The 13676-nt window shown below is 66.1% G+C and overlaps 1 protein-coding gene across 1 annotated transcript; it reads left to right on the top strand.

Annotated features, from left to right (window-relative positions):
• The first annotated feature begins 303 nt into the window (after positions 1–303).
• On the top strand, positions 304–13383 carry COL9A2 (collagen type IX alpha 2 chain). The gene is made up of 32 exons (XM_066982746.1): positions 304–394; positions 2067–2141; positions 2893–2928; positions 3021–3083; positions 4190–4243; positions 4494–4529; positions 4750–4773; positions 4920–4973; positions 5280–5333; positions 5461–5508; positions 5780–5836; positions 6127–6180; positions 6663–6716; positions 7357–7410; positions 7564–7617; positions 7701–7754; positions 7927–7980; positions 8214–8267; positions 8515–8568; positions 8694–8738; positions 8879–8932; positions 9285–9338; positions 9406–9459; positions 9986–10057; positions 10191–10226; positions 10346–10390; positions 10537–10569; positions 10746–10892; positions 11448–11502; positions 11609–11797; positions 12279–12356; positions 12622–13383. The coding sequence occupies exons 1-32, from the start codon at positions 332–334 to the stop codon at positions 12825–12827; spliced, it is 2064 nt and encodes a 687-aa protein (XP_066838847.1). The 5' UTR covers positions 304–331; the 3' UTR covers positions 12828–13383.
• Positions 13384–13676: the final 293 nt, after the last annotated feature.

Below are 13676 nucleotides of genomic sequence, written 5' to 3'. Positions count from 1 at the left end.
GGCACACCAGACCCCCTCTGTCCCCCCGGCCCCATCTCCCAGCCCCTGGCCTGCATCAAAGCCCCCTTTGTGCCACCGCTGCCACCCCCCAGCCACCGTCACCGTCCGGCCTGCGCAGCCCAAAATAGCAGCGCGCTCACCTGCGGGGGGGGGGGCCTGCGCCTGCCCTCACCCCCCGCTGCTCCATATTAATAAGCCCCTTCCTCCTCCTTCGCCTCCTCCTCTTCCTCCTCCTCCTCCTCCCCGTCCCACCGAGCAGTCCAGCAGCCGCACCGCAGCGCGCCGAAGCCCCCGCCGAAGCCCCCGCCGCTCGGTGCCGGCCGCCCCCGCCATGGTCGGCCGCAGCCTCGGCCTCTGCCTGCTCCTCCACGCCTGCCTCTGCCTGGCCCAGCTCGTGAGTTGTCCCCCCCCGAGCCCCCCGTGCTGCGCTGGGGTGTGGGGGGGTGCCAGGGGACCATCCCCCCGTGCCCCCCGGTGCCGATGCCGGCTGGCAGCACCGCACACCCCTGGGACCTCCAGCCTGGCCCCCGGCACGCCGCCGGCTTCTCCCTCGTGCCCCAGGCGGGACCCCCAGCCCCGTGCCCAAAGCCCCTCCAGCTCCCTGGGACAGGGACGGGGCTGGGCAGCGCGGCTCAGGCTTGGGGACGTGTTAGCAAACCTCTCCGTCGTCCCCTCGGGACAGGAGGGGGGGGGGTTCCCCCCAGCAGCATCCCAATTTTAGCTTTGGAGTTTTTGCTTCTGCTTTGCCGGGACGAGCTGCGGAGCCAGGCTGCGGGGGCTCTGGGGGGGGCTCAGCCCCCCTGAAGAGCTCTGTGGGGGCTGTCTGAGGGGAGAGGGGTGCTGGGGGCCAGGGGGCCGGGGTCCTGGGGGGGCCAAACTTACCCAGAGGCAGGAGAATTACAATCGGGAAGAAGCCACGGGGCCGCATCCCTCGGCTCCTCGGGGCGGGTGCTGCGGCGGGTGCCTCCGGGGGGCACGGAGCAGAGGAGAGCCCTCATGGCCCCGCAGTGCCAGCAGTCCCCTTTGGAGGTCGGGAGGGGAAGCTTTGGGAAAATCTTCCCGCGGGGCTGCCTGCCTCCGTCTGCCCGGGGAGCTCCGGCCAGCAGCAGCTGGGACGCGGGAGCCTCAGGACAAGGGAGCGTTTGGAAACGGTTTGGGGAGCACAAAGGTGCCGTTCACCGGGGCTGCCGGGGGCTCACTCTCACTCCCGGCCCCGACTGCAGGGTTTAATTCCAAGGCGAAGCCAGGGCACCCTCAGTTTTGTGAACGAAGCAGCTCGACCCCCCGTCCTCATACATCTTTTAAAATAAATGAGCCTCGAGGGCTGCGGCAGCCCAGGTGTGCCAGACCCAGCCGCCGCCGATTTTCATCTCCAGGAATGCCAGGGGCTCGGGCTCTGCAACCAGAGCCTCCTCCCCACAGACGCCCCGTTAGGATAACAGAGGTTTCTTTGCGGAGCTGCTCCTGTGAAAACCTCAAAGCTGGAGGCCAGGCTGCTCGGGGGCTCCCTCGGCGCGGGCTGAATGGCGCTTTTGTGAGCCGCCGCGGCGCGACGCCGCGATCGCGCTCACCGCTGGCCGGGCAGCGAGCCAGCGAGCTCACCGTTCCCATTTCGCACCCGGGCTTTGGGCACCTAAAACCCCTTTCGGACATGCTGGTGCCGAGCTTTCACCCCAAGCAGAGGGGAGCCTCTGCAGGCAATGCCACCAACCCCTTGAGCCCCCACTCCCGGCCGGGGCCGGAGCCCTGCTGGCAGCAGGGCAGGAGGGGAGGAAGGGCAGCGATGGGGTCGGGGATGGGGGCGTTGCGCCAGCATGGGGGGGGGTTCCTCATTCCCCAGGTGTCTCCGTCCGTGCCTTTCCCAGGGGGCACAGGCTGGCACCGACGGGCCCAGGGGGTGACAGGAGTGCTGGCGCCACGGGGTGCTCACCCGGCCCAGCCCTCCGGAGAAGTGTCCCCGGCGCATGCTGGTGGCGAGTGCCTCACCCCAGGCAGCCCCAACCCCAAGCATCTCCCGGGGTCCGGCTGCTCCTTCCTGACCCGGCTCCCCTCCCTTTTCCCCTTAGCGAGGGCCACCAGGAGAGCCCGGCCCGCGAGGGCCCCCCGGTCCACCAGGAGTGCCGGGAGCGGATGGCATTGACGTGAGTGCAGGCGGCGGGGAGCCCGCGCGGGCTGCGGGGGGAGGGGGGGGGGCTGCGGCACAAAGGGGACATTGTGCCGGGGCAGAGGCTCGGCAGAGGCAGGGGCTGCGATGCTGACGGGTTCCTGCTCTGCTCTGCTCCAGGGCTGGGGTGCGGGGCCCCCACGGAGCATCCCCGTGGCTCTGGGCAGCGCCGGTGGCAGCGCGAGCTGGCGCTTGGGGACAGCCTGGGGACAGCAGCCTGTAGCCTCCTCGGGAAACGGGGCCTGAAATGCTTTTTTGGGGAGCTTTTGGTCCATGGTGCTCAGGGCACCCCTGTCTGGGTGGCCCCAGGGATGGGTCCTGCCCAGTGAGGAGGGGGACTGGGGGCAGCAGGACCCCCAGGCCGGGTGCCCAGGGAGCAGCGACGTGGCCGAGGGCTGTGGCAAGTGGCCGTGGCTCCTGGAGCCTCCCCGGGGCTGCGGGGTGGGAGCCTGAACAGAGGGGAGATCTGTGAGCCTCAGAGTGCCCTTTCTGCCTGCCCTCCCCGGGCTCCACCCCGGCCCCGGGTGTTTTTTTAGTGCTATTTATACCCTTCAACCGCACCAAAGCCCTCTCTCTTCTCACCTCCATCCCCATCCTGGCCCCGGGAGCCTTGCACCACCTTTGGGAGGTTCACAGGAGGCACAGAGCTGGTCCTGAGCACCCCGTGCTGCGGGGCCCAGCTCTGCGGGGTGACAGACCCCATTTGTAACCTTCCTCCTTTTCCCCAGGGTGACAAAGGCTCGCCCGGAGCCCCCGGCTCTCCGGTGAGTACCCGTGTCCCTCCGAGCCCTCCGGTTGTCTCGCCCCTCCTGGAGGAGCCCTTTCTAATTTGCACCATGGCCATTTTCTTCTCAAGGGTGCCAAGGGGGAGCCCGGAGCCCCCGGTCCAGACGGGCCCCCAGGGAAGCCGGGCATCGACGTGAGTACCGAGCCCTCGTCCCACGGCGCCGCGGCGCAGCAAATGTCTGGGGCCCCACGGGGAGCTGCAGGCTGGGGGTGCTGAGCGTGGGGGTGCTGGGGGCGATCTGCTGGCCAGGACCGGGGCTGTCTCCTCTCAGACAACCCGTGGAGAAGCCTCGTGCAGCTTAAAGCCCTGGCATCCTTTCCTGCGGAGCACAGAGAGGCTCCAGGACACGTTTCCTCGACCTCAGCCACAGCGCCTGCCCCGAGCCCTGCCTCGGCTCGTTTCCTCCAGCACAAACCCAGAGCAGCCTCGCAGCTCCGCTGGAGCCACCCCGGTGGCACCCCCATGTCCCCATTGTCCCCTTCCTGGCAGAATTGGGGCTGTCACAGCCGGGGGAGAGGGGCTGGAGCCTCGTCCCTGCTGTGGGGTACGCGGCGTGCGGGATGGGTTTGGTGCCTCCCTCCCGAGTGCGGCACTGAGTGCATCCACATCTGTGAGCATCAGACCTTCACCTGCTTATCAGTAGGAAACCCAAACTCTTTTGTGTCTCTGGACGTCAATTCGTAAACCTTTTGGGGTTTATTTATTCCTCGGTAATAAATAAGGATGACAATGTCACAGCAGGCATGCGTTATTCACCCAGGTTAACCCGCCCTGCAAAACGATTTCAGCTCAGGCTCACCCTGCCCCATCCCCGCCTGCTCTGCACCGTGCAGAATCAGCCCGGGCAACAGGGGTAGCTCAAGCCATCAGCTGGGGGGATGAAACCCTTCTCATCGAGCTGGGGCAGCTCTCAGGATGCTGAGCAAGGGATGGGGCAGGTCAGGATTTGTCCCAGCTCTGCCTGCTGGGACCGGGGCTAACGCAGCCGGGGGCTCAGAGCATCACCGCGATGCTGCCCCAGCTCTGCTGTGCCACCCGACTTCGTCACAGGCACCAGCCCCGATTTGTTTTGGGACGTGTTCGTGGCTGAGTAACAAAGAGAAATCCCCACCCTCGCCCCCCCGTCCCCCCCGCCATGGGAACAGCCCCAGCAAAAATGCGGGATGCTGGAGAAGGACTCGGGGAGGGAGGGGACGGCGGGCGCAGTGGCAGTGACCTCCTGCTCTCTCCTCTTTTAGGGCCTCACGGGAGCAAAAGGGGAGCCTGGGCCCATGGGGGGGCCAGGACTGAAGGTAAGGGCAGGGACCATCACCCCGGGGCCCCCACCTGCCCCTCCTGCAGCGAGCGGGGCCCTGGCCAGGCTGGGGCTGTCCCAGCGCCGTGGAGGGGACACGCGGTTGCAGGACCGGGGAGATGGAACTGGTCAGCGCTGGGGCATGGGGACAGGATGCTGGGGGGGGGGGGATTTTAGCAGTTGCCACAGCAGCAGCAGGGCTTGGCAGGGTGGGCCAGACCCTCACGTCTTCCCTTCTGTCCTGGCAGGGCCAGCCCGGACTCCCAGGGCCACCGGGACTCCCCGTGAGTATCCGCCTCTCCCTGGGCACCGGCACCGTGCGTGATACACCCGCTCCTGGCTCCAGCACCCACAAACGGGGCTGGAACAGAGCGGGGACAAAGCCCTGACCACCCCCCAATGCATCCTTGGGGGTGGCATGGGCATCGCCCCGCACGGAGCAGGGATGCTGTTGGGTTTGGGGGGACAGGAGATTTTGGCTCACCGTGTCTCTTCTTGTTGCAGGGCCCCTCGCTGCCAGGACCGCCCGTAAGTGCTGTGCTTGGGTTGGGGTGGTCGGCCAGGCCCCCGGCTTGGGGGGGTGCTGCCAGAGCTCAGATCTCAGCACTGCCAAAGGGGGGGGGGTCTTGGGGCTCGCCCTCCCCCACTCGCTGAATGTCTCTCTTCTCCTTAAGGGGCTTCCAGGCCAGGTTGGACTCCCCGGGGAGATCGGAGCGCTGGGACCCAAGGTGAGGGGGCTGGAGGGAGCGCAGGGCAGGAGCCCTCCCTAAACCCATCTCAGCACTTTGGGGCACCTGGGGCGAATGTGGGAGACCCCATCATGTGCGTGAGCATCCCCTACAGCGGGGACGGACTCAGCACCTGCAGCCAGGTCCCCCTGCACCATCAGCCCCCCAGTTCATGGCCAGGGATGTCCCCATTCCCAGTGTGACAGCCGGGGTCCCTGGCGCTTCGTCGCCCCTCTCCCTGCCAGCTCTGGCAGTACCTGCTGCCCACCCAGGCCTAAATCCCCTCTCCTTGGGGTTCTTTCCTAGGGTGACCCAGGACCCGACGGCCCGCGGGGTCCCCCAGGCCCTCCAGGGAAACCCGTGAGTATCCACGCGGGTGCTGCTCCAGGCTGTGCTGCAGCTCGGTGGGCACACTCCTCCCCCCCGGGTGCCACATTTACCCCACGATGTCTGCTCCCACGGGCGCTGATGGTCTCCTTCCCCGCAGGGCCCCCCGGGACACATCCAAGGACTGGAGGGCAGCGCTGATTTCTTGGTGAGAGCTGCCATTACCTCGCCCCTTCAACGGGCTTTTACGGCTTACCAGCAGCTGGGAGAGCATACGCTGCACGGGCCCAAAATGCATCAGTAATTTGGTGACTGGGGGGGGGGGGGGGGGAGCAGGGTCCCAAAATGCAGTGATGCTGCGAGCGGCGGGTTCCTGCATCTCCCGGCCTCGACCCTACACACGTGAGCTTGTCCTTTGGGCAGCAGTGCCTGGGCACGGCTCTTCCACAGCCCAACACGTGCTTGTTCTTCCCCCCCAGTGCCCGACCAGCTGCCCGCCGGGTCCCAAGGGCCCCCAAGGACTGCAGGGACTGAAGGTGAGGAAGCCCCGGAGCCAGCGGGGTGCAACCAGGGACCGTCCCTGCCGTTGCTGTGGAGGCTGGCTGAAGGATTGAAGGGGTCTTCCTCGGTCCGGAGGCGCAGGCAGCTCCAGGCCGCCCAGCAGCGGGGCGATGCGCACGCACGGAGCCGGCCGTGGGGTGCTGAGCCCTGGTGCATTGCTGCCAGCCGGCACCTGGGGGGGACGTGGTGGGCAGGGTGGCTCCGGGGGGAGCAGGGCTGCTGCCCTGCTCGGGGGAGCTCACCTCCTCCTCCTCCTCTCCCTTAGGGACACAGAGGCCGTCCCGGTGCCCTGGGAGAGCCTGGCCAGCAGGGCAGGCAGGTGAGTGGGGCTGAGCCAGTCCCCAGGGGCATCCCAGCAGGGACAGGGGTGGGAGGCTCGGGGAGCTGGGGCTGAGGGCAAGGGGCAGTGGGGAGAGAAAGGGGGAAGGCGGGGAAGAGATCATTAGGAGAGGAGGGAGATGAGGGCTGGGAGGAGGAGGAGGGCGGGGGGTGATCTTCCCATGGAGGATGGGGCTCTGTGCTCTCTGGGGAACCTGGCTCCATCCCATCCCCATCCCCATCCCCATCCCCATCCCCATCCCCATCCCCATCCCCATCCCCATCCCCATCCCCATCCCCATCCCATCCCGTCCCCATCCCGTCCCCATCCCGTCCCCATCCCCATCCCCATCCCCATCCCCATCCCCATCCCCATCCCACCCCATCCCATCCCCATCCCCTGCCAGGTCCCAAGGGAGGGGTCCCAGCTCCCCCGGGTGTTTCCCCCTGGCGCTCACCTCTCTTCTCCCCATCCCTCCCCAGGGCCCCAAGGGTGACGTCGGCGTCTCCGGAGAGCAAGGCATCCCAGGCCCTCCAGTACCGTATTTATTTCTCTTTGCTGCTCTTCTCCCGGGGTGCTCGGGGCCGAGCAGGGGCTGGGGGCGGCTGGTTCGTGCCCCCAGACTCGGGGCACGTGGTGTCGGTGTGTCCCTGCACCAACCCCTGGGACCAGGGGCGAGCCATCGTCCCCTCCGCCTCCCTCCTCCCGGCGGTGGAGCTGCCAGTGCCGGGGGGTCACGATGACTGACTGGGTGACCTGGGACAAATCCCTCGTTCCCGCTGAGCCCCCCCCATCCCAGCCGAACCGGGGCTGCGGTGCCCAGCTCGCTGCTGGGACGCGGGGATTAAGCCGCGTGAGCCCGCTGAGCGCTTTGAAGATGCAGAGCAATTACCGGGCTGAGCCCTCCGGAGCAGCAAAGGGCAAACCTGCTTTGAAGCCCCGAGCTTTGCCGGGGGAAGCAGCCCCGGTTTGGGGCCGTTGCTGTTATTGGAGCGACAGCTGGAAAGGGGCCTGCTGGGCTCCGGCGGAATTAGGGCGAAAACGCCTCGCGTTTGGCAAAAGTGGCTGATTTCCTGCGTCGGATTCTGCTTTAATTGTGGCTCCCCCCGGGTGCTTCTGGCTGGTACCTGGGCAGCTTCCAGCTGAGCCTGGCTTTTTTTTTTTTCCTCCCCCCAGGGACCACAGGGCCAGAGGGGCTACCCGGGGATGGCAGGACCCAAGGGCGAGACGGTAAGCGCCGGGGGGAGGCAGGGCAGGGGCGGGCTGGGGGCTGCTTGCCAGGAGCATCACCAACACGGGTGATGGGGGTCTCACTAATGGGGTCGGAGCTCATGGGGTTGGAGCTGGGCTGGGAGGAATCCCCCCTCCGTGCTCTCTTTGCAGGGTCCTGCCGGCTACAAGGGAATGGTGGGGACCGTCGGCGCGGCCGGGCAGCCGGTGAGTGCCCTCCCTTCACCCTGGGTTCTGGTGGGTGGGTGGCCCTGCTCTTCCCCGCTCAGACCTTTCTTTCTCCCCTGTAGGGCAGGGAAGGCCCTAGGGGACCTCCAGGGGAGCCGGGCGAGAAGGGAGAGCTGGTAGGTAACCCACAGTGCACGGGCAATGCGAGCAGCCCCTTTTCTCCAGCCTGGCACCGCTCCCTGGTGTGGAGAGGGGCTCTCTGGGCACCCCCTCCCTCTCCGTGCCCATCAGCCCCATCCCCTGTGCTGAGGGCGCTGCAGAAATCCCCCCTGCTCTCTCCCACTGCAGGGTGGCCGCGGCATCAGGGGCCCCCAAGGAGACATCGGCCCCAAGGGGGAGAATGTGAGTACGTTTGGCAGTGCCCTGAGCCCTGCGTGAGGAGCAGCCCCTCTGTGTCCCTTCTGTCCCCTCGGGGCCACCTCGTGTCCTCACACCCTGGCTCGGAGCAGGGCTGTGAGCCTGCAGAAGCACCTGGCTGCTCCGGGGGCATGCGGGGCTGCTGGGCTCCTTCCCCTTCCCCTCCTTTCCCGGCCCCTTGGAGGTGTCAGACCGAGCTTCCCGTCCCCTTTTCGCAGGGTCTCCCGGGCATCGATGGCAAGGACGGCACCCCGGGCATCCCCGGCGTGAAGGTGAGGGGCTGCGGGGGGCTGCTGGGCACTGGGGAACCAGCACCCGCTGCTCCTCGTCCCAGCATATAAATACTGGGAACAACGGGGACGGTGGGTGGCACAGGCTCCTGGCCCTTGGTGGGGCATGTCCCCACCTGGCAGCGTGGCCGTCCCCATGAGATCAAGGACCACACTCCCCTTCTCCCACCACGGTGACCCCATTTCTGCCGCGTTCCCTGCTCCGGTGACCTCCTCTTCCTCCCCGCAGGGCAGCGCAGGACAGCCCGGCCGCCCGGGGCCTCCGGGACACCGGGGACAGGCTGTGAGTAGGGGAGCCCCCGGTGGGTGCTGGGCGCAGGGCCAGCACCCTGCGGGGATGTCACCCCCCGGGACGGGGTGGTGCCCCCTGCCCGAGGTGTGGGGTCTGATCCTGCTGTGTTTCTGCAGGGCTTGCCGGGCCAGCCGGGAAGCAAAGGTGGCCCAGGAGATAAGGTGGGCGTGGGGCTGAGCCTGCAGCCTCGTCCCCCTCCCGTGCCCCCCTCCCCATTTGCAGCACGTCCCACGTCCTGCTCCCCTCCTGCAGCCCTGGGGGGAGCAGGGACCCGTCCCTGAGTGCCTCTGTCTGTTCTCAGGGTGAAGTGGGTGCTCGGGGCCAGCCAGGCATCACCGGCGCCCCGGGGCAGTTGGTGAGTAGAGACCCAAACGAGCCTTCCCAGCAGCGCGGGGCTGCGCTTTCCCCTCCGTTTGCTGTCACAAACCCCTCCGGAGCCCACGGGATGTGGCTCAGCACCTTCATTACACTCCCTGGGGCTCCAGCCCTGGCTTGAACCCCTCCGTGGCCACACACTGCAGCCAGCAGCCGCCCTTCCAAGGCTGCATGGCACCAGGACGGGGCCACGCGTCCCCTGCAGCATCCCCTGCAAAGGACGAAGGGCTCACAATGGCACCCGCCTGCAGCGGGGGCAGCACCAGCAGTCCTTGCACTACCCCTGCCCCTTGCAGCACTGACCCCCTGCTCCGGCTGTTTTTCCTCCTTAGGGCGAGCCCGGCCCCCGGGGCGAGCAGGGACCGCAGGGCGTCCCCGGGCTGAAGGTGAGTGGGGGGCACGGGGGGGCTGCGGCCGTGCCGGGCACTGCCCCTGACTTTGTTCTCTTTGCAGGGTGACCGGGGTGAGCGCGGCCTCGTGGGTGCCCCCGGCGAGCAGGGCAGAGCGGTGAGCACACGGGGGGGACACGGGTGCAGGGGGGGGACGGCTCGGGGCAAGGCTGGAGCCACTGCTTTGATCGCAGCGGGGTGAGGGATTAGCCAGCAGGGCGAATAGTGCTGGGATTAGCAGCCCCCGGGGGGGGGGCAGGAATTTCATCCCTGCCCTGCCAGAGTGGGGCAGCTGACGGGGTGAGTGCTTGGCCCCTTTTGGGGGCTTTCCCAGGGTGGAAAACGGCCCCAAAGTGAGCTTTGTCCTTATGGGGCCGGAGCCCCTTCCCTGCAGAACCCCCCCCCAGCTCACGAAAGTGGAGCGGGGGCTTTGTCCTCCTCCCATCCTGCCCTGTGTCCCCGCAGCTGTGGGATTTGGGTCGGGTCAGGGTGGTGGAGCCGTGGGAAGGGTCAGAGCTGCCCGTCTCGGTGCAGCACCCTGCAGCCCGTCGCTCTGCAGACGATGCTCGGCTGGGGGCAGAGGACGTTCCCCAGGGCTTCTGCCGTTCACTTTCCTCTTTTCCTTCTCTTACCTCGATTTCCAGGGGCCCAAGGGTGAGCAGGGTCCGCCAGGAATCCCAGGACCCCAAGGCTTGCCAGGAGTCAAAGGAGACAAGGTGACAGCTGCAGGGCTCGCTGCAGCGCAGGGGTTCGGGGCTGGGGGGAGGCACGGGGGGAGCTTTTAGCAGACACCTGGTGCTCGTGGGACGCACCCGCTCCTTGGCTGACCCCCTTCTCTCCTTTCTCCAGGGCTCCCCAGGGAAAACTGGGCCCAAAGGTGGCATCGTGAGTATCCCCCTGCGAGCCTTTGCGTGGAGGAGCAGCAGCTCTAACGCAGTGGGATGGGGGGGGGGGTGGGATTCAGCGCTGGTGGGGGTTTCACAGCTTTTTTGTCTTTGCTTTAGGGAGACCCCGGTGTTCACGGCCTCGCGGGGGTGAAGGGCGAGAAGGTAGGGCCCTGGGGACAGGGGTGACCCTGGGGGGCATTCCTGGGGGGCATGGGGTCAGCTCTTGGGGGGGGGGGTGCATGTGCCTCCCCCAGAGCACTGCTAAATGTGTGCTGCTTCCCCATCGCATTTCTTGTGTCTGTCCCCAGGGCGAATCGGGCGAGCCGGGGCCAAAGGGGCAGGTGAGTGACCGGCTGCTGGGGGCGAGCAGAGCCCTGCACCACGGTGCTGAGCAGCTCCGTGGGACCCTCAGCTGGAGGCGATCGCCCTCCGTGGAGCTGGATGTGACCCTTAGCCCCGTGCATGCTCGGTGTGGGGCTGAGCTCACCACCCCTGACACTGCTCCATCCCCCCGCAGCAAGGCGTCCAGGGCGAGCTCGGCTTCCCCGGCCCCTCGGGGGACGCGGGCGCACCCGGCGTGCGAGGCTACCCGGGCCCCCCCGGCCCGCGAGGACTCGTCGGGGAGCGCGGCGTGCCGGGGATGCCCGGCCAGCGGGGCGTAGCGGTGAGTAGCCCAAAATCCCCCGGCCACCCTGCACCTCCCATGCCCACCCAGGCGGTGATCCGAGGGCATCACCAGCGTCTCGGTTGTTATCTGACCTTCCCTTATCGACTGCTTCCTCCGGACAGCTGGAGCTGAGCTGATTATGTCAGAATAAGCCCCGCGTTGCAGCTCGCCAGGAGGGCTGAGCTGGACTCAGGAGCCCACCTTTCCAGAAAAGAGGAGCTCAGCTCTTTTTTTCTCCCTGTACATAGCAAAGGCGGTGGATTTAGGTCCAACGTGCACCCTTGCATGTATCCTTTGTTTCCCAGAACAGAATTTTTCCAACATAAGCTTGATTTTAGAGTTGCAGAATAGGGCAAGCAGGTTGTAGGGCTGGCACAGCACGAGCTGAGGCTGGAGCACCTGTACTGGGACTGAACGGGGAACAAAGAAGGGCTGGGAAGGGGACGAGGGTGCAGGGAGGTGCTTTGGGCTGGGGGAGCAGGACAGGGCCAGCTCTGGGGAAGGAAGGTGTGATGCCCCCTCATGGTGCATCCCTCCTCTTGCTGCTTGCAGGGCCGGGACGCCGGGGACCAGCACATCGTCGACGTGGTGCTGAAGATGCTGCAAGGTGAGGGGGCGAGTGGCACCCAGTGCATGCACACCCCATGAGCAGGACCCCACCGGCTGGGCTGCTGCCACGTCCCGTCCCACACCGGCCCCTCTCTGCCCTACAGAGCAGCTGGCGGAGGTGGCCGTGAGCGCCAAGAGAGCTGCCCTGGGGGGAGCCGGTGCCATGGGCCCCCCCGGACCTCCTGGGCCCCCAGGCCCACCTGGGGAGCAAGGCCCACATGGACCCATGGGACCTCGAGGTGTCCCCGGCATCCTGGGGGCCGCCGGGCAGATCGGCAACATCGGACCCAAAGGTAGGCGGTGGGTGGCAGGGGGCTCGGGGATGAGGAGCGGAGGGATGGTGTGGCTGGGCCTCTGTCGGGGTAAAAAACAAAGGAGGTTCTGAAATAATCAGCCCTGCCCAAAGAGGGCAGGCTCATCCACCTGCCGAGTTCTTTGGGTTGGGGTTTTCAGTGATGTGAAAACTCGCAGCTGTCTGCAAGACGTGTTTTCCCATCCCCACCCCAATTCTGACAGGCACCATAGCTGCAGAATAAAGCTCAGTATTTTCTCTTTGCGTCCCCAAAACAAAGCCGTACTCACCTCCATGCCGCGCCGGGCAGCCTGCAGCAACAATGGGACACAGAAATGTCCCTTGGGGCTGACCCTGCCTCCCACTCCCATATTTCCCCACCCACCCATACTGAGCCCCCCCACCCCACAGACCCCCTCCAGCATCTCCACAGTTCCCGTTGCAGCTCTGGCCTTCCCTTCCCTCTTTTTCCCCCCCCACAGGAAAGCGTGGAGAGAAAGGTGAGCGGGGAGACATCGGCCGCGGACACCCAGGGATGCCAGGCCCCCCAGGGATCCCAGGTAAGCCCCCGTGGGCACATGGAGCAGCAGCGAGTCCCTTGCTGGGCATGGCAGCCCCAGTCCCAAGCAGTGGATAAAACCAGTTGCTTCCGTCCCATGCCTGCAAACTTGGGCAGATTCATCCCACAAATCTCTGAGTTGTAGCACCCCTTCCTGCCCCGCAGCACTGCCAGCTCTGGGGGCAGCAGGTGCCATGCTCTGCTCCACCAAAGGCGCTGGGAGCCGGAGCTGAGCACCCCAACTCACGGCCATGCTCCCCTCGCAGGTCTCCCCGGCATCCCCGGCCACGCGCTGGATGGCAAGGACGGGGAGCGGGGCCCTCCAGGAGCCCCGGGGGATGCTGGCCGCCCGGGTTTACCTGGCCCCACAGGGCTACCGGGCTTCTGCGAGCCGGCCGCCTGCCTCGGAGCCTCCGCGTACGCCTCGGCGCGCCTGACGGAGCCGGGCGCTGTCAAGGGACCCCTGTACTGAGGGCACCGCCGGAGCAAGGGACCAAAAACTGCAAACCCATAGGAAGCCACCTCTGCGCCATCCCGGCCCCGAGGGCTGCACAAACTGGGGAGCGCCTGGGAGGGAGGGTGCAGGGTCAGGGGGACCCAGTGGGGGCAGACCCCCCCCAGCTGGTATCAACCCCCCTCCCAGCAGCTCGGGTTGGGGTGAAGAACAAAGGGACATCGCCCCCGTGCCTGTCCTTGGTGCTGGGGCTCAACACCAGCCCCTCTGCCCCTCCCTGTGCCCATCCCAAAGAAATAAATTGACTTTTATACAAACCCTCTTGCTCTGGTATGTCCTGTTTGGGGCTGGAGGGGAGGGGTTGGTGCTGATTCCGTTGTCTTCCTTTTTTTTTTTTTAAATAAAAAAACAAATTGTGGTTTGACTATTTAAGATGTGCCAGAGCCAGCCTTGTTCACTGCCAGGCTCACGCAGCTGTAAATCTTTGTAAAATAGGATTATTTTATAACTATGAATAGAAAATCGCCAACTTTTTAAGAACTGGACAATAAAAACGAGATGGATTGTTAATGAACTGAGACAATGCGTTGATTTCCTTGAATCAAAACAAGTCTGTGCTGGGTGTGTGTGGGGGGACATGGTGTGAGGCTTGCAGCTAGCTTTTCTGTCTTTTCAGGGCTCTTTCGTGGGCATCTCCATTGCTTTTTCCCTTCCCTGGGGACAATTTCAGCCTCTCAATCAGTTTCTTAAGTGAGGGCTGCTCCTTTTTCCCCTCTTGCACCTCTGCAGACGTGCACAGCGATTTGTCCCCCTCGAGCGCTTGTGATCAGCGGCTCCGTGGGGCTGAGCAAAGTCACCAGGAATGGG

The sequence above is a fragment of the Anser cygnoides genome, chromosome 24 (assembly GCF_040182565.1).
Source record: "Anser cygnoides isolate HZ-2024a breed goose chromosome 24, Taihu_goose_T2T_genome, whole genome shotgun sequence".
In the NCBI taxonomy this organism is placed as follows: domain Eukaryota; kingdom Metazoa; phylum Chordata; class Aves; order Anseriformes; family Anatidae; genus Anser; species Anser cygnoides.
This window is presented reverse-complemented; position numbering and strand designations above follow the sequence as displayed.